The 25776-nt window shown below is 43.4% G+C and overlaps 1 protein-coding gene across 1 annotated transcript; it reads left to right on the top strand.

Moving 5' to 3' along the window:
- On the top strand, positions 1 to 25278 carry dhx15 (DEAH (Asp-Glu-Ala-His) box helicase 15). The gene is made up of 14 exons (XM_085349643.1): positions 1 to 120; positions 1613 to 1919; positions 3253 to 3446; positions 3779 to 3938; positions 5173 to 5391; positions 8667 to 8834; positions 15885 to 15971; positions 16402 to 16551; positions 17050 to 17158; positions 21342 to 21533; positions 22598 to 22720; positions 22817 to 23007; positions 23854 to 24023; positions 24837 to 25278. The coding sequence occupies exons 1-14, from the start codon at positions 53 to 55 to the stop codon at positions 24952 to 24954; spliced, it is 2256 nt and encodes a 751-aa protein (XP_085205769.1). The 5' UTR covers positions 1 to 52; the 3' UTR covers positions 24955 to 25278.
- Positions 25279 to 25776: the final 498 nt, after the last annotated feature.

Genomic DNA, 25776 nt, shown 5'->3' with positions numbered 1-25776 from the left:
GCAGAATCTGAATGGAATAATTAGCCGCTGTTTGGACTGATACCAGTGGGAGATGTCTAAGCGACATCGTTTAGATCTGGGTGACGATCATTCGTCGAGTAAAAAGAGGTCCTCCGATGGGTATGTGACGGTAGTCCTCATATTTTAGCGTTAAGCCGTTTTTAAACCTCTGCAGCCTGATTGTTGTTGCTCTGACGCTAACTAGCTATGCTAGCACGTATGCTAAACACGGTCAGCTAACAATTTAACTCCAGCAGGTAACAAAGTGTTCAGTTATTCTACTGATGGGGTCACATATGGAGGTGAAATTTAGCAATGGTTCTCCACCAAAGCACTTAGCACACAGTCGTTCAGCCATCGGCCTGGTCCTTTCTGCACGTGGCTAACGTCCCATGCTAACCGGTGCTAAGTGTTTCTTTAGTGCTAAGGTCAAAATTTTCGTCACACAAACTCAGCAGGTGATGTTGAGTTCTCGGCTGGTATGGCGTGCAGCGCTTAGTAAAAATCGCACAAGGAAAGTTTCTTATGAGTTGTACACGGGACACCATGCTGGCTGGGTCAGCGTACAAAAGAAGACCCCTGACAGTCGCTGTCATACCCCGGGCTGCTTTGGTACCTTGTCTGCAAGGGTCCGCAGTGTGGATAGGCACCTGCCGGGCCTGGAGCAAGTTGAGGAGGACTCTTGCAGATTCAGCCTCAGGGTCATTGCTGTGCATCTCCCATCGCGTTTGACCTTAGGCGACAGAGAAATAAAACAAACACACGGCAGGAGGCGTTGAGATAAAACAACCCGTTATGTGACCTATAAGAAGTTCAGTGCCATTACTAACGTAAATAAGTGTAAATGAACATGAAGGAGCTATGCGTGTATATTGCAGCACTCCCACAGTCAAGGACGTGAATGCTAAGAGATGCTTACTAGCACACACAAAAAGTCTTGCCACCCCCTCTTCTGACAGTCATGTTTGGCCTCGTTGTCAGTGAATCTCTAGAGTTGTGTAGAGCTGAGAAGTTTTTAGTAGTTAAAATTTAGTTGCATTTGTATTACATATTTGATTAAATTCGCAGCTGAGCGTTTAAGGCTGCCCTGCCATACTGGGCACCACCTTGTGTATCAGAGGTACTAATGTGTCACGTGTTATATAAGCACAGCATCTGATGCATCTGGCCTGTGTGTGTACCCAGCATCACTGTCTAATAATGTCTAGTTATGACACCTCAAAGCTTTTTGCAGCTGATGCGACAGTGTTTATGGTTCTCGTGTGATCTTAAGGCATTTAATATATCCTTTTGCAAAAGAAGCAAAAATACCGTGGATGATTAGTTTATCTGTGACCTTTGCATGCTACACTTGATTAGATTGCTTTTTGCAGTGGGTAAGCCACCGTGAATAAGAATGTGCAGTAACCTTTTCATGGGATTTTTTTTTTTTTTAAAGAAAAGCTCTTGACGTGGCCTAACATTTGAGCAATGTTTGTCCCGAGTTGGGCCTCTTGTGTCTAATTATGTGCGTATCTTTGTTTAATGATGTGTTGTTGTGTCGCAAAAAAATCTGTTGGTTCGTGTGGCAGTGCTTCATGAAATCTTAAACTCATGCATCTCGCCCTCACAGGCGTGACAGAGACCGTGACGAGAGGTCGCGGGACCGCGATCGAGACCGTGACAAGGACAGAGATGTGAAGCCGTCCGGGGTGCCTACGAACCCAGCTGCAGGCATCGCCGGCTTCCTTAAGCAACCCGGTATACAGCAGCAGATCAACCCCTTCACTAACCTGCCCCACACGCCACGCTACTATGAGATCCTCAACAAGCGGCTGCAGCTTCCCGTGTGGGAGTACAGAGAGCGCTTCACTGAGATCCTGATGCGGAACCAGTCTTTTGTGCTGGTGGGAGAGACAGGCTCTGGAAAGACTACACAGGTAGAAAAGCAAAATATGCAGCAGTTTTATTTCTATAATTTTCCATTAGCCTCCTCCAATATATATATATATTTTTTAATCTTTTGATGAAACTGTGTCACATTAAATGAAAGCTAGAAATTCTGCGACTAAAATTGGTATAATTATATCTTTAAAAACAGGGTGGAATGAACAGATGATGCATTTTAAACAGTTCCGTTGCTGAGCTGATTCCCAGTTTGCGGTTGTTAAGTTTATTTTAAGTTCTTGAAAGAGCTGGGTTGTCTGTTTTTTATACTAACATGAGAGAAAATTAGAGTAAATCACTGGCTGAGCTGTGGCCTCCTCCTGAGGTGAATATAAAGTATCTTCCAAACACTTGTTAAAATGAAAACGTGTAATCTTGTCAGTGCTTTCTGCTTTGGCAATGGTATAAAATATGTGTTCCTCACAGTCACTGTGAATTTTAAAACCTAGCAGAAAAGCGGTCTCATATAGATGCAACCATAGTAAAGGACCACCAAAGTAAAAGTTGTTTTTAATGTGCGCTAAATGATTGTCATCTTATCACTTTAATAGTGATAAATCATTCAATTAAATCATTGTTAGTGGGTATGTGTGGACATGATTGTCCAGCTCAAGGTTGCAGAGGAAGTGGAGGCCATCACAACTGTCATAAGGCAGAAGGCAAGATGCATCCTGAACCGGTTGCCAGTCTGTCACAAATCCAACAGTTGAAGCTAACATGCATACCTTTGAACTGTGGGAGGAAGCTGGAGTACCCAGAGAACCCACACAGAAAGGCCTTGGCTGCCGTTTGAAGGAACCCTCTTGCTGTGAGGCTGCAGTACTAGCTGCTGTAACACTATAGCTCACTGCAGATCTTTTATTTGCAATGTACTCTGTGACTATTGAATGATTCTGCTGCGTCTTAAGTGAGTTTCTTGTCCTGCACATGAACTCCAGCATCTTATACTTGTGCGACAGCGGTCCTTGTTCTGCTTTGCAGCCTCGGCAAGCTTGATGTTGCGGATAGCAAGTCAGTTCCTGCTGAAGAAGACAGTGAACTGGGAGAGAATGGATGACTCTAAAAAATATCTTATGTAGCTCCTTTTGTTTTTAGCAGCATAGCTGCAGTAAATGTTTTGACTTTAATCAGTAAAGGCTTTGCAGGACCCAGCAGGTTGTATTAATGAACGCAGTATTGCTCTCTGTGGTTTTAATCAGACATCTGCATTTGACCTTCACATCCAGCGCCCTGCTTTTATCTGACCTGCAGTCCTGCTCTTGTTTCTCGCACATCTATAAACACTCTTTGGTTCAAACAAAAGCCGACTTGTCCGCTGTGTTCCAGATCCCCCAGTGGTGCGTAGACATGGTCCGGTCATTGCCGGGACCAAAGAGAGCCGTAGCCTGCACCCAGCCCAGGAGGGTAGCGGCCATGAGCGTTGCCCAGAGGGTTGCAGATGAGATGGATGTCATGCTGGGCCAGGAGGTGGGCTACTCCATCAGGTTTGAGGACTGCAGCTCTGCCAAGACCGTCCTCAAGTAAGAAGGATGTTTTTCAAATTAAAGCCTACAGCTGTATTGAAACTGATAATTGCAGAAAACTGGCAAGAATAACAATAGCAGTTTGCTGGTTGCAGTTTCATTCAGTAGCCCGAGTAAATAAATAAGCTGTAATAAAGTAGTCAGGTATAATGTATTAACACAGTTCTGCCCAGAGCACTTTCAAAGGGGAGGATGTCCCTTTGGGATCCCCACTTGCTTCTATTTGAAGCAGGTTTTATTCAGATAATGCGGTTTTACGTAATGATAGAGGGTGAATATATGATCAGGCTTCACAAACCGTGTTTACTGCATGGATGCTGTTCTCCCAGGTACATGACAGATGGAATGCTGCTGCGGGAGGCCATGAACGATCCCCTGCTGGAGCGCTATGGTGTCATCATTCTGGACGAGGCCCACGAACGCACATTAGCTACAGACATCCTCATGGGGGTCCTCAAGGAGGTGGTCCGCCAGAGGCCTGACCTAAAGGTAAAAAAACAGCTTTCAGAAATACACTCAGTTCACTCAATGTTTTTGTTCCTATTGCCTTAATTTCATCATTAGTTACTGCAGTGCTTTTGGGCAGCTGATACATTGATTTTAAGGAGCGAGCTTCCACATGTTCTGGTTTTATCTGTCAATCGTTGTTTTGCATTATTTGCAAAAATGTGTTCCTCTTACGGTTTCTAAAACGCTGCTGGAGACGTACATAATACTTGCCCTAAGGATACATTCGCTCGCAGCCGGTGTTTATGTCCCTCTTCTGTCACTCGTCTCTTTTGTCACATTTGTTGACAGTGTCCTCATGCCTGACAGCTGTGTATCTGCTGAGGGAACGGGGGGAGGAAACAATCCTGTTAGCTTCAGAAATGCAGAAATGTGTTCTGCACTGCAGCAACGGTGGAGATTGCCTCTCAGAGACGTAGGGCTGTTTTTACACCAGCTAACCAGTAGCAGAACAGCAAACGTGTCGGTGTGGATGGGAGCACAGAAGCAGGCAGGAGTTTTATAGGGTAGAGCGTGCCAGGCATAATTCTCATAAAGCAGATGGATAATGACTGGTTGTTTGTCAGCGTGGAATCAAAGGTTAGATTGTTGTTCGCAGACTGTTAAATGAGGTCTAGGTTATTGGGAATGATCATCCACCCACACCCCTCTATCTCCTTCATCCCTATCGCCTACCGAATTTGAAAGTTTAATTTGCCTTGATTAAGAGCAATTATGATGTCTCGCAGAGCGTAAAGCGAAATGCAGAGACGCTGGCCCCTGAAAATGTTTGAGATTGAAAATGGGAGACGCGTTTCCCATCAGAATCCTAATGCACTCTATCTAATGGATCTGGAGAGAACATTGTGTATCCAACATCAGGAACAAGGACTGTCATAGCTCTGTGTAGGTCACTGACTTGGATTGTAATGCCAAGTACCACATTATAGACGCCATCTTGAGTTTGTGCTTCAACCTAAATTCACAGCGTTATCCATCCCGTCCTCATCTATCCTTTAATTGCTCACACGTGTGTCTACTTAATATATGTCCTCATCCTCCAATCATCATCAAGCTATTTAAAATGTTAAATGATTCCTCATTCGAGTGCTCGCTGCCATGGTGATGTACACTCTGCTGTCTTTACGTTTTCTTTAACTGCTTTCACGAGCACGTTGAGCCTCACAGACGCGTTAACACGTCGCTCTCTCGATTTCCCGTGTCCTTCTCGGTTCAGGTCATCGTCATGAGCGCCACACTCGACGCCGGTAAGTTCCAGGTGTACTTTGACAACTGCCCACTGCTAACCATCCCGGGACGCACGCACCCCGTGGAGATTTTCTACACACCGGAGCCAGAGCGGGACTATCTGGAGGCGGCCATCCGCACCGTGATGCAGATCCACATGTGTGAGGAGGATGAGGGGGACGCTTTGCTCTTCCTCACTGGACAAGAGGTAAACTGCCTTGCAGATTCTCCAGATGTTACTGGTGTCATGTTCTAAACAGTAGAACTGAGTTTATTAATTTATAATTTTATGTCATATGGCCAATCCCAGTTTATTTATTTATTCATTTAATTTTCAGACTAACAGTCCTAAACACAAATATGGTTAATCTGCTATGAAATAAAAGGTTTAAGCAGCTGGAACTCGTGACTGTGTGCTATCTGTGCTTCATAGAAATTGAAACCATTAAATCAATTTCATCTTTAAGTTAAGCATCTGCATATTAATTAATCATATTAATCTAATTACATAGATCAGTCGCTCGCATAAACAGTTTGGAGCGCACTCACACGCACACACAGGCGCGTACTCTCTGCACAGGAAATTAATAATTCTCAGATTGATAGATGCGTTTTTGGAAACCTCCAGGATTTGTACAGCGGCTGGAGGGAGGAGGAAAAAATAAAACCAAAAAAAAGAAAAGCGAGAAGTGACCCAGATTCTGCCCTTTCCACAAATCTCAAAAATTAAGTCATTTATTATTTTTTTTTTCCCCTCCCTGCAAATGTTGTCCACTGATGTGTAATGGAGGGCAGGGTCCATGCCCAAAGTGATGAATTTGGTCACAGCTGGGTGAACACACACACACACGCAGACACACACACACAGAAAAGCAGCAACAAATGTTTCAATCTCCTGATCACTAGACAGGAGAAGCCTGACAGATCCAGCAGCGGCCGTGCTGGTGTGAATATCCTCTCAGCATTTTGACAAAATGGTGCTGAGATCATGTGATTAGTGGTGGATGTAAAGGAGGATGTAAGTTTACAATGACGCGTCCCCATCTTTCCTGCAACGTACTAGTTTGGTTGTTGTGGGTTTCTCATTTCCATGGGACAGTGAGGTGTTTATTAGCAGTAATTATTTGTCAGTCGACACCTACTTGGCTGTTGTAGTACACCTACGTCGGTTTCATTTGTCAAAGCAGGATCAATATGCAGCTTGTTACAAACAGGATAAAGTCATTGGGGTGGCATGGTGTTTGAAGTGGTCTCCTTTGAGGAGCGCTAATTGATTTTTAGATTTAGTGGCATCCCAGCTGCTCCGATGAATGAGAAGAAAGGTCTGGGATATTGAGAGGCAGTGCTTTTTTTTTTTTTTTTCTCCTTTGTTTTTTAAGTTTAGATGTAATTTGTTGATTTAAAGTCCAGCCCCCCACACACCCACACGCTGTGTCAAGCTAAGGTATTACTGACCGCACTCCCATGGTGAGTTCATTATCACCCTCCCCTAATTGGGTTAAAGAAGTTAATGTGTGTTAGGTCTGGCAGAGATGGTTGTTCAAAGGGTGCAGCAGCACGCCCCTCAAGCGCTTCTTAACCTCTTCAGTCTCCCAGCAACTTTGATGTAGACTAATGATTGGGAGGCAGATCCACAGCAAAGCCATAGACTCTTTTTATCTGACTGTTTAATTTATAACAGACGGAGAGGAAATGCACACAACTCCCATCCTCTCTCTTCCGCAGTTTATTTTTCTTCTCTGAGATATTTAGCTTCCATAAACAAATAGAACTGAAGCACCAACTCCAAACAAGAAAGTCGAAACTTATCACAGCTGTCGAGCAAAGATAAGTCCTAATATTTAAGCTTCCCCCTCAGCAGCTAACATCAAAACATGATTGGCGGCGGGGGTTGTTTGCTAGTCAAGAGGAGTTCCTAAATGTGTCGGTTATTAGATTGTTGCTTCTGGGGTCACAGGGAGAGCTGGTGGACAGGTTCCCGACACTGGCCAAGTGCCCCTGTGTGTGTACAGACACACGCAGGGGGACACGAACACACATACTTTGTCTCCATGTCCCTAAGGGACTAGACAGCCAGCTTGCTTCCAGCATTTTGGCAAAGAGGTCCACTTTTTTTCCCCTCCATGGCAGCTGCTGCTTCCAGAGGCTTGATAGGCTATTAATACTGAGGCTAATTTTACCAATCCATTCAGATTTACCGTTTTCCACTTGTCACTGTGTTGATTAAGAAGCACATGGCCATCAGCGGGGTTTGACTTAATGCGATGAACAAGGGGACAAACAGAGCTAGTAACACATTCGCAGTCCAGAAGAAAAACAGGGAGGGAGGGGCTTCACAGTGGTCTTTTCTCATATCAAGGCGAGTGTGGCTTCACACGGCGGGGCCAAATGAAGTCAGTTTTAGTCACGCTTAAACTCAACAAAAGCACAGTATGTTTTAAAGGAGGATGAAAAATCCCCGAGAAGTTCAGAATGCATATTTTATTTACGGACTTGGGGATGAAAAGGGTGTGTAGAGACCTCTGATGTGGCCCATTTTTATCTCTGTGAGCGCCACTAGAATAAGTTTGGAATCAAAGGGCATGCTCGTCAGTGCCTCCGCTGCTGCATTGCTCCCACGGGCCTGCAGGTGGTGCAACAGCATCAGCAGTAAAGTGACACCCGTAGCACTAATAATACTGCGGCTTCATGAGATTAAACGATTGGTGTTAAAGGAAGTAAGAGAATGGTTCTCAACGGTGGGAGCTATTCAGAAATGTTCTTTGGGGCCATGCAAGAAACTTCTTAAAACTTTCAGAGATGTTAAAGACATGAAAGTATATCTGTGGGAAGAGTGATAGTGATAATCATATTCCAGGGCTCTGGAATATTTAAGCATATTTAGTAGATTTAAAATGATGTTGTCATATTCTTTGGAGAACAGGCCCTAACCCAGTGTTCACTATGGTGCTTTCCTCATTCCTAGTGCAACTCAGGCCTGCTGTCTGTCTGCCAGCCCACCGGCTCTGGAACGTTCAGCTTCACTAAACTGATCTGCCATGATTTGCCGCTGGTTATGCATCAGCGCTGCAGTCTCATATCACATTCCCCCTCTACAATACTGCACTGTGGAATAATGAACCCTGTTTGAGTCTGTCTGGCTCTGTGCGTGTGCCTTCAGAGCATGCGCGTCCATGTTTTCCATGATTGCTGCATTTGACAACAGAGCCACAGGGAGCTCAGCAAAGCATACTGCAGTCCAGGTTTAATTTCCTCCGTGAGATGGAGCGATAGTTAGAACAAATGTACTGTAGCAGGGAATCACGCTTTCCCCCGGCCGCCGCTGCCTCCTCCTCCTCCTCCTCTTGCCTTCCCTCTGTCATCCGGATTCACCGCCATTGTTTATCCAGGTGTTGTTCGCATCCGGCTCAATTTATTTATTTCTTTTGGCGTTTGCATACACAAGCAGCACCTGGATTAATTGTCGTGCTCCCAATCTTTCAGGAAATCGACGAAGCCTGCAAGCGAATTAAGAGGGAGGTTGACGACCTGGGGCCCGAAGTCGGAGATATCAAAATCATCCCGCTGTACTCGACGCTGCCTCCACAGCAGCAGCAGAGGATCTTTGAGCCACCCCCGCCCAATAAACCAAATGGCGCCATCGGAAGAAAGGTATAGCTGCCCTGTTGCTATAAAAACACACAGAGGGGGAGGTAGAAACGGGGAGATGGGCGGGAGGGGTGGAGGCTAAGTGAAGAGAAATTGAGTGTGGTTGGTGTAGAAAGGCCAGATGGGGAATAAGGTGGGTAAAGTGAGAGAGCTGGAAGGAAGGAAGGGACTGAAACTTTTTTCCCTTTCTCAGCTTTAGCACAGAACTGACTCACACAACATATGCTGCTTTTGTCAGCATGCAATTCTCTGCTCTAAATTATAACTGGGGTATTACTCATGCCCTCCGAGCCTGAGGAAAGTACTGCATTCTCAGTCGTTTTTATCTTTCCTCTACATTTACACAGAGCCTGCTGGTACTGGGGGGAAAAAAAACCATGCCTCAGACCTCTGCTTTATAAAACCGTGTAAAAGATGCACTTTATATGGGATGACCGAAAACAGGACTCTTCTTGCCGTACATCGTACAATCTTCCTTCAGTCACTTGATCGCAGAGGAGTGGATGATCCTTCTATTGATACAGACACGAAAGAGTTCCTCTCTTTTGTGTGACAGTTTCTATTCACAGGGGCTCATAACCACAGCAGCAGCAGCAGCACCACCTGCACCGTCACACTGTTGGCTAGGGATCTGACAGAATATCCGAATCTCATAGCTGCCAGCAAATGAGTAAACACTCATCCCAACATCTGATAGGGGACGGTGTTGATGAATGACTCATTGCTACAACCCCTCTAATTGAGGCAGATCAGGCTGACATATGAGCAGCGAAAATATTTATGGGCTGTCAAAGTTAAATATGTCACATTAAGCAGGTCGGCCATCAAGTTTGTATTTCTTATAGGCTTGTGTGGTATCTTTTTTTTTCCCTAACTTACTGACATTTTGCCAGGGTTTATGGCATATGATGGTATTTATGTTTAATAATGAATAAAACCAAGAAAAAAACTGCCATTACACTCCGGCGAAGAGCAGTTTATTACATGACATGTTTCCTTACAAAAAAGAGAAACCTAAGAAATTGCAGATACATGTTTTCGTTACAAAAAGGACAGATTTTTAACTTTCCAACAATCCTCGAACTAACCAGGTGTGATATACGTTTCCTTCAGGAAAAACGACCACATATAAGCAATTTATTCAATGTGTCTCATTTAAAAAATGATCCTAAATTAAACTGCTGTAGATGATTTATAGAGGAGTGTGTAAAACACTTATTTGTAGCAGTTCTGAAAAAGAAAAATGGAAATGCATAACTGGTGGCCCGGTTATTATTTTTTCTTCCTGTGACTATGTTGTATACACTGATTCCAGTACTTTATAAATGTTTTAAAATCAACAAGAAATTAGAAAAAAAGTCCTTTAAATTCTTCATCTATATTGTTTTGTTTCTTATGGAGGCACAGGACTTTGGGGAATATAATACGTGAATGCCATACTATGTAACAGTGGTTACTATATACAGCTGGAGCACTGCATAGCCACGTCCAGTGCAGGTTAATACTGTAGACACTATGACTTGTAGAAAGAAAGCTGCTAGTGCTAGCTCTGCAGCATTTAACAGCAGTGTTTTGTCACGTTTAGATGAGTTAGATTAGATTAGTAGCTAACTGCCTCTTTCCTTAGATACTTGTCAAACGGTCCTGTGACTCTGCTGCTGCAGGCACAGACAAAGTGGGCTGAATAGACACAATCCACCAGTGGTGTTGTCAAACTGGCATTTTAAAGAGTTACGCTCTTTAGCCACCTGTCTGTGGAGGGAAACAGTTGTAATTTCAACTGGCTCTTCACGAGCACATACTTCCTTCTTTTTGCTTTGTGTTTTTGTTCACTTCCAAACATCTGTGTTATTTTAACAGAAAGAGGAAAAGCTGTGATATTTATTTTAAACACTATCGAAAATCATACTGTTGGGATGTATAATACCCTGATGTACCAGCGCACTGCCCAAGCCTAACTTCCAGCAAGGCCCACACAGAGGTCCTCCCCTCGTGGTGTAGATCATACATTTGGGCACAAATCCCTCCTCCAATTACTGTCCTGAGCCTTGAAATTTCTTCAGGCTTTCTGTTTAAATGAGCTGCATGTGTGCTGCAGAGGCTTAAGTGGCCCAGTATTGGATAAGATCTTTTTCACAAGTTCAGATATCATTGCCAGTATTTTCTTTTGCTGTTCAAGGGGATGTTGATGTGAAGTATGGCCAGTGTTGCTTAGGGGAAGCCTTTTAATATTACTTTGCTCTGGCAGTGGCCCCCGTTTGGTTGCGGTTGTATATGGACATTTGTCTGATGTGCTAGAGCTCACCCCACTGGGACTGCACCACTTAAATAACAGTGATGTTGTTACCTTGCTCTTCTCTTGGTGGATAAATTTCGTCGATGTCTTCACGATACCCATGTGTTCAGTTCATACATGAAATAAAGTGAATTTGCTGGTCCTCACTGTTGAGCCGGCGAGCACTTTGAGCTTCAGAGCAGCAGTTTGTCCCCCCCCCCCCCCACCCCCCATTTGTCACGTGCCTGTTGAATTGGTGGAGGTGGCATCTAAAGTTGCCACGCTTGAAGTAAATGTGCTTCTCCTCAGTGACTGACTGAGCGACTCATCAAGTGAAAAATGCAGAGATGTCATCTAAGCCAGCCCAAGAGAAAGTAGTGAAGAAGAATTAAGGTTCGCCACATCTGCCACTATGCATGCTAACGACTGCATTAGGCACCCCTCAATTAACATAAAGCACTAGCTCGTCATTGCTCTATTTCTCCAGGAAAGCCACTGATCTTCCATTCTGAGCAGTTTTATCATTTAAAATCAAGTCAGAAATTGAATAATTGCCAATAAAGACCATAATCTCGCTTTGCTTTCCAGCATCTCACAGATTGTCTCTAATAAGTGTGCTATGATGAGTGTTAGGATTGTTTTTTAGCATTGTCACGTTTGAAATATTTCCTCCAAATGTCACTTTTCTATTCTGTTTCAATGAGCTTTGAGTGTGGGTGCAGCGACTCTGCACGTTCTGCTTCCCTCGGTCAGGGGAAGGCTTTATTTGTCAACAAGCACGCGTTCCTCAGCAGGGGATGTGAAAGATGAGGTCTCACCCATATGATCATGAAATGTGAGAGGGTGTCATGTGAGGCATCTGCTAGAGCAACTGACTGCATCCCAACACGCAGGAGGGTGGCAACCTTCACTAGGCTTTCTTTTTTTTTTAACTGGACTTTGAAGCTTTCCATGCCTTTCATTGCTCGCTGAGATGTTGGCCGCTGACATATCTGTCCGATCGCCTGATCTCGTCCCTTTTTTTGGCCGGCTACTTTAATCCCAGACTGCTGCTGCGGGTAATTGGTCTCCCAGTCATGTGGCTGTTTTCAAACTTTAGGTCACCAACAGCCCTTCAAGCTATTACCTGTCGTTGGGATCGTTTTTAGGTACCTTGTGATTCTTTGCTTTGTAGTTCAGAGCCTGGGATTGTATTTTTTTATATATACCTAAAAGGAAAAGGTATCCTTCTTTTACATTTACATAAAACCTGTCTCCAGTAGCTTAGAGACCTTTTAAGAAGACGTTTCCACTACATGCATTGACTCAAGTATGTTTCACTTTGTTTGTTTTCCACTGTGATAAAATGCAAGAAATGCCCAACGTAGTTAGCACAAGGAAAGGATGAGCCATTACTGACCTGGATGGGGTATTATTATTACGCTCTTTATTATGTGGTTATATTGTCTTGTTAACTATGCAGAATATTTTTCACTACACTTCTTGGCCGTATGCTACACCCTCCATTTCTTTGACTTCACGTGAACAGTTTTGTTCGGAGCCATTCTCACTCCAGCTGTCTGTAAACAGCCTTGTTACAGTTGACCTCTTACGAGCGTTTTCATCTCCATTCTGTGCCACGAGATGACCATACCCTTGTTTCTGTAGATCAGGGGTGTTCAATTAAAATTTAATGAGGTCTAGTTAGAGAACATTTCCTCACACAAAGCTCTGCAATATCATAAAGTATTAATATACAGTCAACAGTTGGCTGTCAAGTAAAAGGAAGTTAAATTCAGCATTATTTCAGTAATGTTTATTATTCATTTTCACAATAAAATAATAAATGTTCTTTTCTTATTTCAAGTAAAATAAGGTTTGTGTTCATAAAAAAAAAAAAAAAAAAAGCAGTTCAGGTTTCCCCTTCTTTTTTTTCATCAACTACATTTTCCATGTAAACTAAAATCTATTTTCTCTCTGATTCCCGGACTTACTGCTCTTACAGCTTGTGTCTCCTCACTTAGTTTTCCTTTTTCACACGCGCTCTGAATAAATCTTTTAATTGGCTGAGAAGCATCATGCGGGATAAATTACAATGCACACACATTGATTACCTTGAAGGAAAAGGAAAAGGCGGCGCATATTCAAAGTAATCTTACGGCAAATATGAGCAAAGTTGTGCAGAGTAAAATCGAAGCGGTAATGAATTAAGGTCTAGTCGTGGCTTTGGGTTCTTGAAGAATAGCATCTTGGTCTGGAGCGAGGCTCATCCCAAGTTTAAACTGAGCATTTAGAGCAGTCTGAAGGTTTGAGTCAGGGGGATTTTTATTAATATGAGCATACTCTATTGTAATGACATGAAAAGCCTTTTTCATTCTGTCTTCTTTGTTTCAAACCTCCGAAATTACCTGAAACTTTGATATTTTTTTTGCAGACTTAGTTTCAGGAAGTTGTTTGCAAAGTGTGTGAGAAACACTGGGAATAAACATTTTAATCTTTGACAGTGGTTTTATATTACTACCACAGATTCGCAGCCTATTGCTGTGGCAGTAGGCCATGATTGTACTTTTAGCTTTTGAACCGTTTGGCCTGTTATTTATAAAGCCTCTAGTACTTTCATTTAAATCGAAATTAAAATAGCCAGGAACTCCTTGTATAAAAGCCAGCCATTTGGCAGATAGTGCCATGTGATCAGTTTCATACCAGCATTTGCCATCTCTCTATTTGCGGGCTTGAATGCTAAGGGGAATGTGGTTTCGACAGGTGAATTACTCGAGGTCAAGGGCTGAAAGAGGGAAAAAAGAAGCCCTCTCTGGCATTAATAACTAAATAGTCAGGCATTCTGTGGCTGAAGTAAAATCCTCGCTTAAAAGGTGGGATTTAAAAGTCTCCAAGGCTCACAGCTTGAAGACAGCTGAAGAGGCACAGCTACAAAGGAAGTGTGTCAAGTGTGCAAAATTGGTTCTGTGGACCTGTATCAGCAAAGACCACAGAGACCTGTTTGGTTTTGTGCTTGGCATTTTATTATGAAGACTAACCAAGAAGCGCGGACAGCTACCACCAAATTGCTCCTCAGGTCAGCCTGCAGCTTGTTCCTGACCTGGTAAATGTTGAGCTGGCCAGAAGGCGGGGGCTAAGTGTGGAGGCATCTTTATTTTATTTTTTTTCACCCCAGAAACCCTCAAATTTTAAACTGGCAGCTGCCAGCAGAGTGGGCTGTGACACTGCCCCCACCGCCTTGATGAGTTAAAAAGGTTTCTGTGTCCGGTCAGTTTCCAGCGTTATATAAGCAGAACTGAGCCTGGCAGCGGTCAAGGTTTGCGTGAGTGTAGCTGTAGATCTGCCTGCCTGCTACTTTCCCTCTGTTTGTGTTTATGCTGACAGTGAGAGACCCATAGTTTCATGTGACTCATTCAATGCACATCTTTTTTATTTGCTTCGATTCAGCTGTCATTTGTCATTGACATCTTTGCTGTTTGGGATCATTCATCATCTCATAAACCAAGCAGCTAATTTTCACTTATATTCTTATTTCCTTTCCCGTTTTTTCTCTTCCTTAAACTATTTTTAATCCATCAGCTCATAACTCCTGAATGCCTGGAATGAAAATAATTCTGCAGATTTATTCAGTTGCTTTTTTTATTAAGCGATATAAGTAACTACTATTTTCTTACAGCTCTTGCAATGATCGGGGATAACATTATGACTGCAGTGAATAACCCTGATTATCTCTTCATCGTGGCACCTGTTAGTGGGTGGGATATATCAGGGAGGAAGTGAATATTTTGTGCTCAAAGTTGATGTTTGAAGCAGGAATAATGGGCACGTGTGTGGCTTTGATGGGAGACTAACACAATGTTAGGCAGTTGGTTATAATGGTACGCCTGATTGGTGTACATATATTGTGTAGCAAAACTTTGATTGACACAGTCTTCCAGAATATTTAGAACTAAATTAAATGTGAGATATTTTCAGTGTTATTTGCCTCTGGTTGTGTTGCAAGTGTGGCTTTGAAGGAGCCGGCATTGCAGCGTTGAGGGGTAAGTTGGCATGTCTGCAGACAGCGGTGTCGCACATATCAAGAGACGCGTTTTCGGTTCACATGAGAGATTTGCAGCAGCCCTCAATTAGAGGGGAGGAAAAAGATGTTTTTGATGAAAGTGCTAACCACTGTTGCACACCATGTTTTAAAAAGCAGGCCACCTAACAGAACCCATTAAATTAAGACTGCTCTGTGGGTTTGAAAAGCTTTCCAAAAGAGGGAAGCTGACATCCCAACAAACCCAGCGACATGCCGGAGATAGAGACTCCAGCCACACACACACACGCGTGCACACAAAACTCGAGTAATTTTTATTCGATGAGACACCGAGCACCAAGCCAGCACTGTGCACAAATCTGTTGATAGCACTAGATTGCAGAAACTGTTGTGGTGTCGCTTTGTTGGGCTCGCTCGGCAGCCTGCAAACATTGATCTCTGCAGACTCGTTGAGCTGGCTCACATCAGAGCAGACGCTGATATCCACGTTTGTTTTTCTCTCTAATGTTTAAGGATCACTGATTTCTCAGCACTTTGTATGAGGTTATCTGAACCTTTCTTACCAGAGGAACTTCTTTCTGATAGGTATAATGATGTTTTTGTATTTATGCTATGTTTTTTATGCATCTTAATGGTTTGCTCAAACTATTTTCATGCAGTTTTATGTATCAAATTGTAGCAGACCAGTCTCGGGTCTCATCAGTCCCTTCAAAGTCCCCGGGCGGATCATTTCTTAACTCGCGTCTTCTCGTTTTCACAGGTCGTCGTGTCAACAAACATCGCCGAGACGTCCCTGACCATCGATGGGGTGGTGTTTGTAATTGATCCCGGATTTGCCAAGCAAAAGGTTAGCTTCCCTTTTCTCCCTGCCACCATCCCCCCCCCCCCCCCACCCCCACCCCACATCTTCTCCCACCACTCTTTATCTGCCGCGATCATCTGCTTCTGTTGCCTGAGAATCCCCAGATAAACACAGCAGTGCACACCTGACAGCGGCAAAGATGGAAAAGCCTGTTATTTATTCCTCTGACATTTCACCAGCCTAGAGCCAAGTCATACACATGGCACAAAAAGAGATTATATATGCTCCAAGGTGGATTGTGCGCGCGTGTGTATTGTACGTTTTCTTTTTGTTTGCTGCTTGTATATATAGTAGATTGTAGGTGGGTTTAAAAAAAATGAATAAAAAATACTAGCTTTTTTTTTTTTTTTTTTTTTTTACTCTACCCTAGTTTTTATTCAGATGAAATGACTCATTGACCTCGTTTCCCTCTCAGGTGTATAACCCACGAATCCGAGTGGAATCCCTTTTGGTCACAGCCATCAGCAAGGCCTCAGCCCAGCAGAGGGCAGGCCGTGCCGGACGTACACGCCCGGGAAAGTGTTTCCGGCTTTACACAGAGAAAGCTTACAAGACAGAAATGCAGGTAAGAAGCAAAGCAGTTTGAAAACCATTAAAATTGTACAAGTTGTAAACACATGATTGATTCTCATATCTCACATTCTGCAGTGCCACAAGCACTTTGTATTCCCCCAGAGCAGCCTTCTAGCTGGAAAAGCTTTCTATTATGCAATATTTGCTCTTAGAACTCCTCGATTCCCAGTTCAAGCGAATTATCATTCCAGGAGCCCGGTGCTAAAACGCACCTTTTTTCCACCCTTCCTCATAACCCCCGTTAATGACACGGCCACCTTGTGACAAATGGACCCGTGGGGGCCCAGTTCTCCACTTTAACAAGCTAATTCTTTCACATCACGCCGAGTGGCAAAGGGAATTTTTTTAAACAAGTTAAATAGCCCTTTGAATGCCCCCGGTCTCTGTTCAAGTTGACATATGAGTGATGCATGAGTAGATAATAAGCAGGCCTGACGAATTCATTTTGAATTGTTCCTCGGGCTTCTTTTGTACCTCTTTACTGGCACAGGACAACACGTATCCAGAAATCCTGAGGTCTAATCTGGGCTCTGTGGTGCTGCAGCTCAAGAAACTGGGCATTGATGACCTGGTGCATTTCGACTTCATGGACCCACCAGGTTAGTGTAACACAAATGTTACTCTAAAACCTCCGGGTATGATCGGCTTCATATTGGATCCAAAACAAATATCGGAACCATTCCTAAACGCAAACGGATACATCACTTATGCTTCTGCTTTTTAAAACAATTCCAACACCATGTTATTTTTTTCTTAAGTAGCTTTGCATGATTAAAGTTTGAAATGATCCTTGTTTATCTCACGGTGGGCTATGTCCATCCACAGTCTGAAACAAGCAGTTTCAGCTCCCCTTTAAGCCTACCTCCTTCTGTTTGCATGGTTTAGCACAATAGCTCTTCTTTATTGTTCGATTTCATGTAGATTTATATTACTTTGCAGCTGACAGCGACCACAGGTGTCAGTTAACCAAAGAATCAAAGAATATTGAGATCTTGAATTTGATTAGCGCTCTCTGAATCAGGATGAATACACTTACAAACTGTTATGAAATCGAGCAACATTTAGTCGAGCTGCAGTTGCTTTGATGTACGATATCAAATCTGGGTTGGCAGCGTCACTTGGGAAAAACAACAAAGCAAAGAAGGGATCTTGGCAGACATCAAATAAAACATAGTGATTGTTTGGAGATCTGAGGATATGTGTTGTGATAGACATGGACTACACACTAGTATCTTGCAGTTTTTATGAGGAATCCGCTCTAAATTTCTATTATTGCTGTTCAGACTGAGAAATGACTGATGTGTGCAGTTAGTATTCTGGCTGATCACTTAGTTTATGCACCGCCTGTCACTGTTGCTTGAATTATATCCGAATCCTGCTCGATCTGTGCCAAAACACAGACCTCTTCTCCCTCGAGGTGCTAAGTTATGGCATTCACCAGGAGAGAGAGAGAGTGTGTGTGTGTGTGTGTGTGTGTGTGTGTGTGTGTGTTCCCACGTCTTCTGGAGGAGACCACCCCTCCTTTCCCTCTCCTTAACCACCTCCTCTTCCCTCCACCCTTTTTCTCACCATAATATAGTTTTCATCTCACCTCTGAGATTAAACCCATCTCTCCCCGTCCACTGTGGCAAACGCCATTTTGAGAATGAAATTGGTTACATCAATAGCAGTGCTATCACCTTGGCTATTGCCTTCCCTTTATATTCCTCCAGAGAAACGTGACTGACCTCCACCACCACCACTCCCACGTTTCTCGCAAAAACGCAAGGGTATACATCAACATACGAGGACCGGCCGAGTCTAACCGGGAACAGTCGGGCAAAAGAGAGGGGGGAGGATCACCTTTTTATTGATTTGAGCCACTCTCTGCAGAAGGTTTCTCCTAAATAGCTCCTGAGCAGGCTGGAAGCTGCAGCTAGTTGGGTGCAACAAATGAAGTCTGCTTTAAGTCTGAGGAGTTCCCAGAGAGGGTTTTATAACGGCTATTTACAGCGGATCAATTGTGATATGCCGTGTCAGAGGCCTGCCTCGGAGAAAATACAGGTCAGTGTAGTGTCTCTGGGCAGTCGGGAAATACAGTGAGACAATAGTCTCGTGATAGAATGTTTTTTTTCTTTGTTTTTTTGGCCATTGAACCCCTTTAATCATGTTTTTGGCTTAAAGGTGTTCGTTTCAAATTGGCAACTTTCTGAGGCAACTGTAATTATTGTTCGGATACAAGGTCGACATACATTTTTTATTATTTCCACGCATATTGGATTTGAGTCCAGGCCTTTTCCCCAGTGATGATCAGCCTCCAAACCCAAAGTAGTTTTTTGTGTTTGCTTGTCTGTAATGTGAATTGGAACCTTAATCCTCCCCCCTTACCGTGAAATGCTCAAGTACGTAGGTTATTTCTTCCTTTGTCCACCCCGCTTCCTGCTCGCTAAACACAGGAGCGACAGTGCGAGCCAGACAACCAAATGGAAAATCCAAAAAGAAATCCGTAGCGATTTACACAAGGACTTGGCTGGGTGGGATTCATTTTCCTCGTGACATTTCCAAAGAAGTACCTTTCAAAGCCAATGTGGTTTAATGTACCTTTAGCCTTTCGCCTCATTGATTTGGCCCTTGGTTAATATATCGGATTCTTGTGTGTTGAGACAGTCAATACTTACTTTCTGATGAGTCGCGTTGGGTATAGATTGAATTTCCACTCGGGTTCTTAACGCTAGCGGTACTTGGAAATCAGATTTTCACCTTTTGTGCAGGCCCACACAAGCTACTGTTGTTGCTAAGTAATGTGACCGGCACTCACTTTGTGTATAGAAAGGGAAAAAAGTAGCGTTGATGCCCCAAATCAATATTTGTTAATCATAAAAAAACACCTCCCTGCTTTTTGAAATTGAATTTTTTTTTTGGGGGTGGGGGAAAGCACTTGAGAGAAACGAAAGAGAGCGAGCGCCGCAGCCCGCGCTTGAGCTAATTTTCAGTTAACATGCAACTGGTCATTAGGCTTCAGCTCTCGGGAGCCAAAGGTCAATAATTGCATCTGGAGGAAAAATCTTTTAACCAAACAGTGGAAGCCTTTTGTGTTGAAGCATTAAGTAGAAAGTTCCCCTGTAATTGCATTAGTTGTTTAGGATTGCCTGAGCGGAGGATGAAAAATGAGCTCTGCCATGATTACGTCTGGTGTAATTCTGGCCGTCACATAGTGAAACTTCAGAGCGCAGCAGGTGATGGAAACGCTACCTTTTCTTCCTTTTCTTTGGGTTTTTAACTTCTTTTAATGTGCTGGTTGATCTAATTTATGACTGATTCCATGGACTGTGCTTCTCTTTTCCAGGTCTTAGTAAGTCCTTGAATAAGGAAATCGCTTTTAGTCAGTACATTTTAACTCGTGACCCAGCTGTTTCCCCACATTTAAAGAGTGAAGTTTTGAAATGCAGTAGCTTGATTGTGATTGATTTTCTTTATGTACTACTTAAATTAACAGCTGTAAATTTAATCTGACCGTGAAGACACAAACAGGAAACCCTAGCGTGTCAGACTGCTCCTCAATTGCTCTGAATATTTTCGTCCAGTTGGCATTGATTAAGTAGATTAATTTATTAGGTGTGCAAATCAAAATAGGATGTTAATTAATATTGTTTGCTATAATCGAATCTGCAGATTAGGCGCTTTCTGCCAGGCCATTGCCAAGTGGATTTTATTTTACTTGTTTTTATATTCTAGATTTGCATTAGTTAATGCATCATTTCAGACTAATGTTACCAGCAACTATTTTTACAAATAAAAAAATGTTGCTGCAGATTTTTCAGCTGTGCATTCATAATGTGAATCTCCTGTTCCACCAACATCCCAAAGGTGCTCTAGTGGATTTCGATCAGGTGTCTGTGGAGGCCAATCATGGCTGTCGTATTTAAGAAACCTGTTTGTATGATTTTAGCTTTGTGACATGGTTTGTTATCCTGCTTGAAGTATACCTACAGTGTTCATCATCTTACATTGCTCAAGCAGGATGGAGCTGTGCTTTCATTGTCGATCCCAAACTCTGAGCCTGCCATCTGAATGTTGGAGCGGAAATTAAAGCTCATGAGAGCAGACAATCTTCTGTTGCTCAGTTTTCATAAGCCTGTGTACTGTAGCGCCTGTTTCCTTTCCTAGCTGAGAGGAGTGGGGCCCAGACTTCTGTGGCTGCAGCCCATCTCCTTTGCGTTTTGCGTGTTCAGAGATGCTCTTCTGCACCTTTTTTCTCTTGTTATGTTGTTTCATTTAAAGTTCAGTGGTCCATCTTTACCAAGTGTATGTTTCTATGTGCCTAAGTGCATCAAGTTGCTGCCATGAGATTGTCTGATTAAATCAGACAATCTGTGGCCGCCACACTTTTGCAGTCAGTGAAATAGCAGCAGTACATTAATAAAATTAATGAAACCTTCACACACTCCTCCTTCCTGTTGCAGCTCCAGGATCAAATGACTTCTCTTGGCAGGAACCGTGTCTCAGATGTTTTAGCTCACTGTCATATGAAACCCACAAAGCTGCGACTAGCACATTTAGCTAAATTAGCTAAACGGTTAACTTGACCTCTTATCTCACTTCTAAATGTGAGCATGGAGTACGGCAGTATTAATCAATTCTGACATAATTGTGTGTGAATGAGTCCCAAACTGTCCTCCTCAAGTGTTGCTGCAATGAAAGAATGACAGTTCTGCAAATTGTCTGTTTCAGCCATCTGTGTGTGTTTTGCCCATGGGCTTGGAGCATTTTAATGGCCCATCTCTCCCGCTCTGTCTCCTCCAGCTCCAGAGACCCTGATGCGAGCCCTGGAGTTGCTGAACTACCTGGCAGCGCTCAACGACGACGGTGACCTGACCGAGCTGGGCTCCATGATGGCAGAGTTCCCCCTGGACCCCCAGCTGGCCAAGATGGTCATCGCCAGCTGTGAATTCAACTGTTCCAATGAGATCCTCTCCATCACTGCCATGTTGTCAGGTAATACTCAGGGCTGGCCCCGCTGCTTGGGTCTGATCTGCTACTCTTTCCATTTCCTGTGCTCATTGGCCATTCCTCCCAAATGACCAGTGAGCTGTAAGGAAATTTACAGAGCAGCTTCTTTATCTTCTAAGAGCCCTTTATTCATTCTTTGACCCTTCTTGTTGGTTTAGTAGTGGTGACACAAGGATTTAAATGGGTCTATTTGATGCATACCAAAGCCCTGACTGGTTTCAGGTTTTGTGTGCGGTTATTAAAATATCAGCAGTCCAGAAGTTGAGGTCTCCTTAGTATTGGCGTAATGTGTACCTACTGAACTTCAGTACAGGAAAAGCAGTTGATAAAGTCAATGGTGTCAGCTGTTATTTGCGAGGAAGGGGAGGGGGGAAAAAAAACTACATGTCTGTACAAAATGTATAGGTGTAGCTGGAGCAGCACCAGCATGCTACAGCAGTAATTGCACTTTGGGCTTGCCAAAGCAGAATGCTGCTCATTGAGATGAATCTTGACGCCTTTGAAGGGAGCGTGAGGGTCTTTGAGAGCGGGGAAATGGATTTAACTAGGTGCTCGGACGTGGTGTGCACTTAAAGCAGGTGTTTCAGGATGGCAGGTTTTTGCTGAGTTCATTAAAGTAAGCAGCAAAAGTACACCTGAGAGCGGTGCCGCCACAGCAACCAACCATGAGGCTCAATAAACACAGCTTTTACCCATTAAAGCTACAATCAAGCAGGTTTGGCGTTAAGCAATTCAGAGCGAGTTCGTGCAGGGGGAGAGGGCAGAACAAAGAGTCCGGGGGAAGTCCACATCACTGTCAGGTGTAGGGTGGGAGGAACTGTTTTGACTGGCTGTAGCCAGAGTGTAGCAGATCAGGACAGAGAAACCCATCCTCCTTCCCTTCTCTTTGGACCCTCCTTTCCTTTTTCCACCGTAATCACTTGGCAATGCAGTGTGCCCTGTGAAGTGCTCTGTGCCTCTCTTGAGCTGAGGCCTTGTTCCTCTCTGTGGGATTTGCTTAACTTATCCCTATGGGCGGCTGTGTTGGGGCCTATACCAACCTTGTTTAGTCCCACAGTGCTTTGTGCGACCCACGGAGGCCAAGAAGGTGGCTGACGAGGCCAAGATGCGCTTCGCCCACATCGACGGAGACCACCTAACGTTGCTCAACGTCTACCATGCCTTTAAACAGAGTGAGCGGCCTGTTTCCCCACACGTTTCACTGATTAGATTCATTTTTTTCCTTTTTTAAATGCTCCTTAACCCTAAGTTGCTCTCTTCCCACACAGACCACGAGTCCACTCAGTGGTGCTATGACAACTTTGTCAACTACCGCTCGCTGATGTCAGCAGATAACGTACGGCAGCAGCTGTCCAGGATCATGGACCGCTTCAGCCTACCGCGAAGGAGCACTGAGTTCAGCAGCAGAGACTACTACATCAACATCCGCCGAGCACTGGTCACGGGCTTTTTCATGCAGGTCAGTGTGAATCTGGGACTTTTTTGTTTCTTAAGTTTTGTAAGGTTCGATGTGCTGTTTAGTCTCTCATCGTGTTGCCAGTGTCATTATTTTGCTTTCCTTTATTTATTTATTTGTTGTTGTTGTTTTGTGACATTTCATATTTGAGCAAACGCTGTCTGTATACAGCTCCTCTGCTAATCTGATGCTCATTGAAGTATTTTTGTGCCAAACATTTGTACAAACTGCAAATGCAGCCGAGAGCTGCCTGTTTTTCTTCTTCTTCTTCTTCTCCTTCTTCTTCTTCTACCCCAAGCAAACACACGCGCACTCGTGCACACGCACCAGCGAGCTGCTTGTTTTAAGCACATAACAAGAAATGAAATCAATTTGTTTCTCGCTCAGGAAAACAAATGGCAGTTTTGCAAAAAGCCATTTTCAGGGCTACCTGAAACAAGCAACCTGACAAGTTGAATTATGGCGTTAATATTTAAATATTTGTCAACATTAACCTTTATCTCAGAGACAAATTTGCAGCTCGTGTTCAGGCGTTCGCACTGTTTGAGATCATGTCTTTGTTTGGAAAGGCCTTTATTGAGACTGATTGCCTTGGTTAATCACAGCCGCCAATGCAGCTCGACCACAGCACACACAAAAAAACCTCACTCACTACGAATTAGCCTCAAATGTCTTGCTACTTTTTTTTTAATCAAAGCATTAATAATTTACTTCTTAGATTGTAATGGGACTGCATGATTAACACACACGCACACACACACACCAGTAAAAGATGTGTGTGTGTGTGTGTACTTGTTTTGACTTTTTCTGGATTTCATGGGGTTTTCCGTCTTGCTGCGGTTTGAACAGATTGCTCACCTGGAGCGCACAGGCCACTACCTGACCGTGAAGGACAACCAAGTCGTACAGCTGCACCCCTCCACCGTGCTGGACCACAAACCGGAGTGGGTGCTTTACAACGAGTTTGTGCTCACCACCAAGAATTACATCCGCACATGCACAGACATCAAACCCGAGTGGTGAGTTTCAGCAGTTTCATTCTGAGTAAGGGGCACTTTAATTTATCAACCTGCACTACCTTTGTGCATTTCTGCCTCAAATGAGTGGTGCTGGTGCACGATAAACTACTGGTCACAAACATATCCCAATTGTGGCCTGCTTCTCAAAGGCAAATTGTGTCCGCCATAAACATCACAATTCCTGCCAGTAACATTGGTGCACTTTAAATGTTTACCAAGACTCTTCACCAGCACAGGCAATCACGTTGATGGTTATGAGGAACTAACGTTGTGCGTAAACATGACCCTGCTACACGTGAAAGTCTTTAAATGTTTTTAATTCTCAAGTTTTCATTTCAGCTATGAGTCACTGCAGCACACAGCCACTATCGGTTAATCTAGCAATTATTTTCACAATCAGCTAATTGTTTGCTCCATAAAAATGTTATCAAATGATTAAAAAAAAGGCCTCCTATCACACATTCCCAAAGCTAATTGTGATATCTTGTTCTTTGCGACCAGCTGGAGCCACTGAAATGTTGTGATTTTTATGGTTATAAAAAGGCTGACAAAAGCAATTATGACAAGGATCTAATAAAAATAAGATTGCAGTCATACCAGCGTCGACTTATGAGCATCGTTGCGCTAGCAGCAAAACCGCAACAAACCTCGTATGCACGTTTCCCTCCTCCCCCTGTGACCTCGTCCAATTAAGGATCAAATTGTCGAACCCGCACCAGTAGTCGGAGTGTGAATATGGAAGAACGACACTCTCCCACAAGTAAACACCGAAGACAATTTTTGTGACTAATGTTTACTTGCTTTCTTTTCTAGGCTGGTGAAAATTGCCCCGCAGTACTACGAGATGAGTAACTTCCCCCAGTGTGAAGCTAAGAGACAGTTGGAGCGTATCATTGCAAAACTCTCATCCAAGGAATACACTCAGTACTAAGAAGGTTTGCATGTGCCGCTGCAGGAGCCGCGTCCTCGCCCGCCTGTACAAAATGAAGACGCTTTTTAGGTTTTCTGTATATTTTATTTGTTTTATTTTCATCGTTCTGAACTCTATTTTTGCTCCTGTGTATTGAATGCGTAATGGTTTTAAAATCAATGATGAATTGACCTTCGACGGCCACTTTGTTTTCTTTAAGCCAACATGGCTAGAGCACTACAAGAAAAAAGGACTACAGATGATGAGTGGTTATCAGGAGTTTAGTCATTAGTCATTTACACCTGAAGCATGTTGTTTCATGTGAATTTCAACATTCCTCTTAAAAAAAAAACACCCAAAATAACAAATCCCACCTTGGGATTCTTGGCTGTTGTTTTGCTTTGTTATGATGATCAAATGTAATTTATACTGCATTTTGATGCAGGTGAAATGTAATGTTCTCTTGTCATGGAGATAATTTCCTGTCACATTTCCTGTCATCTGTTCAACTTAATAAAATGGCTTTTGTAATAAGATGTTTCTTCCTCTGTCTGCGTTAAAATAACAGGATAATCTGTACATAAACTTTCTGTCTTCACCCTCACGTGCGCACACGTCCTGACTTGCCAAATCCAGCTCGTTTCCCGGCTCTTGAGGGAAGTTAAATCTTCTTACTGGGATATTGATAGCTTCAGAAACAGTTGGGGAGAGGGGGATGTTAATTGCAAATGTTTCGGAGCAAGATCAGTGTGAAATCCCTGCTGCGCTGGAGCCTGTTCTGGCTGTACTGCTTTGTGTCACTGCCTCTCTAATGTTGAAGGTAAACCTTGCGGTTGGGAGAAG

The sequence above is a fragment of the Diplotaxodon limnothrissa genome, linkage group LG3, assembly GCF_057381915.1.
Source record: "Diplotaxodon limnothrissa isolate DT_005_m linkage group LG3, D_limnothrissa_male_GT1.1, whole genome shotgun sequence".
NCBI lineage: Eukaryota > Metazoa > Chordata > Actinopteri > Cichliformes > Cichlidae > Diplotaxodon > Diplotaxodon limnothrissa.
This window is presented reverse-complemented; position numbering and strand designations above follow the sequence as displayed.

Excerpts from the sequence above, each read along its gene's own strand:
- dhx15 (XM_085349643.1), top strand. The coding sequence starts at position 53 with ATGTCTAAGCGACATCGTTTAGATCTGGGTGACGATCATTCGTCGAGT. Across the intron at positions 3,447-3,778 it reads TCTGCCAAGACCGTCCTCAA|GTACATGACAGATGGAATGC; the intron begins GTAAGAAGGATG and ends CTGTTCTCCCAG. Across the intron at positions 3,939-5,172 it reads GCCAGAGGCCTGACCTAAAG|GTCATCGTCATGAGCGCCAC; the intron begins GTAAAAAAACAG and ends TTCTCGGTTCAG.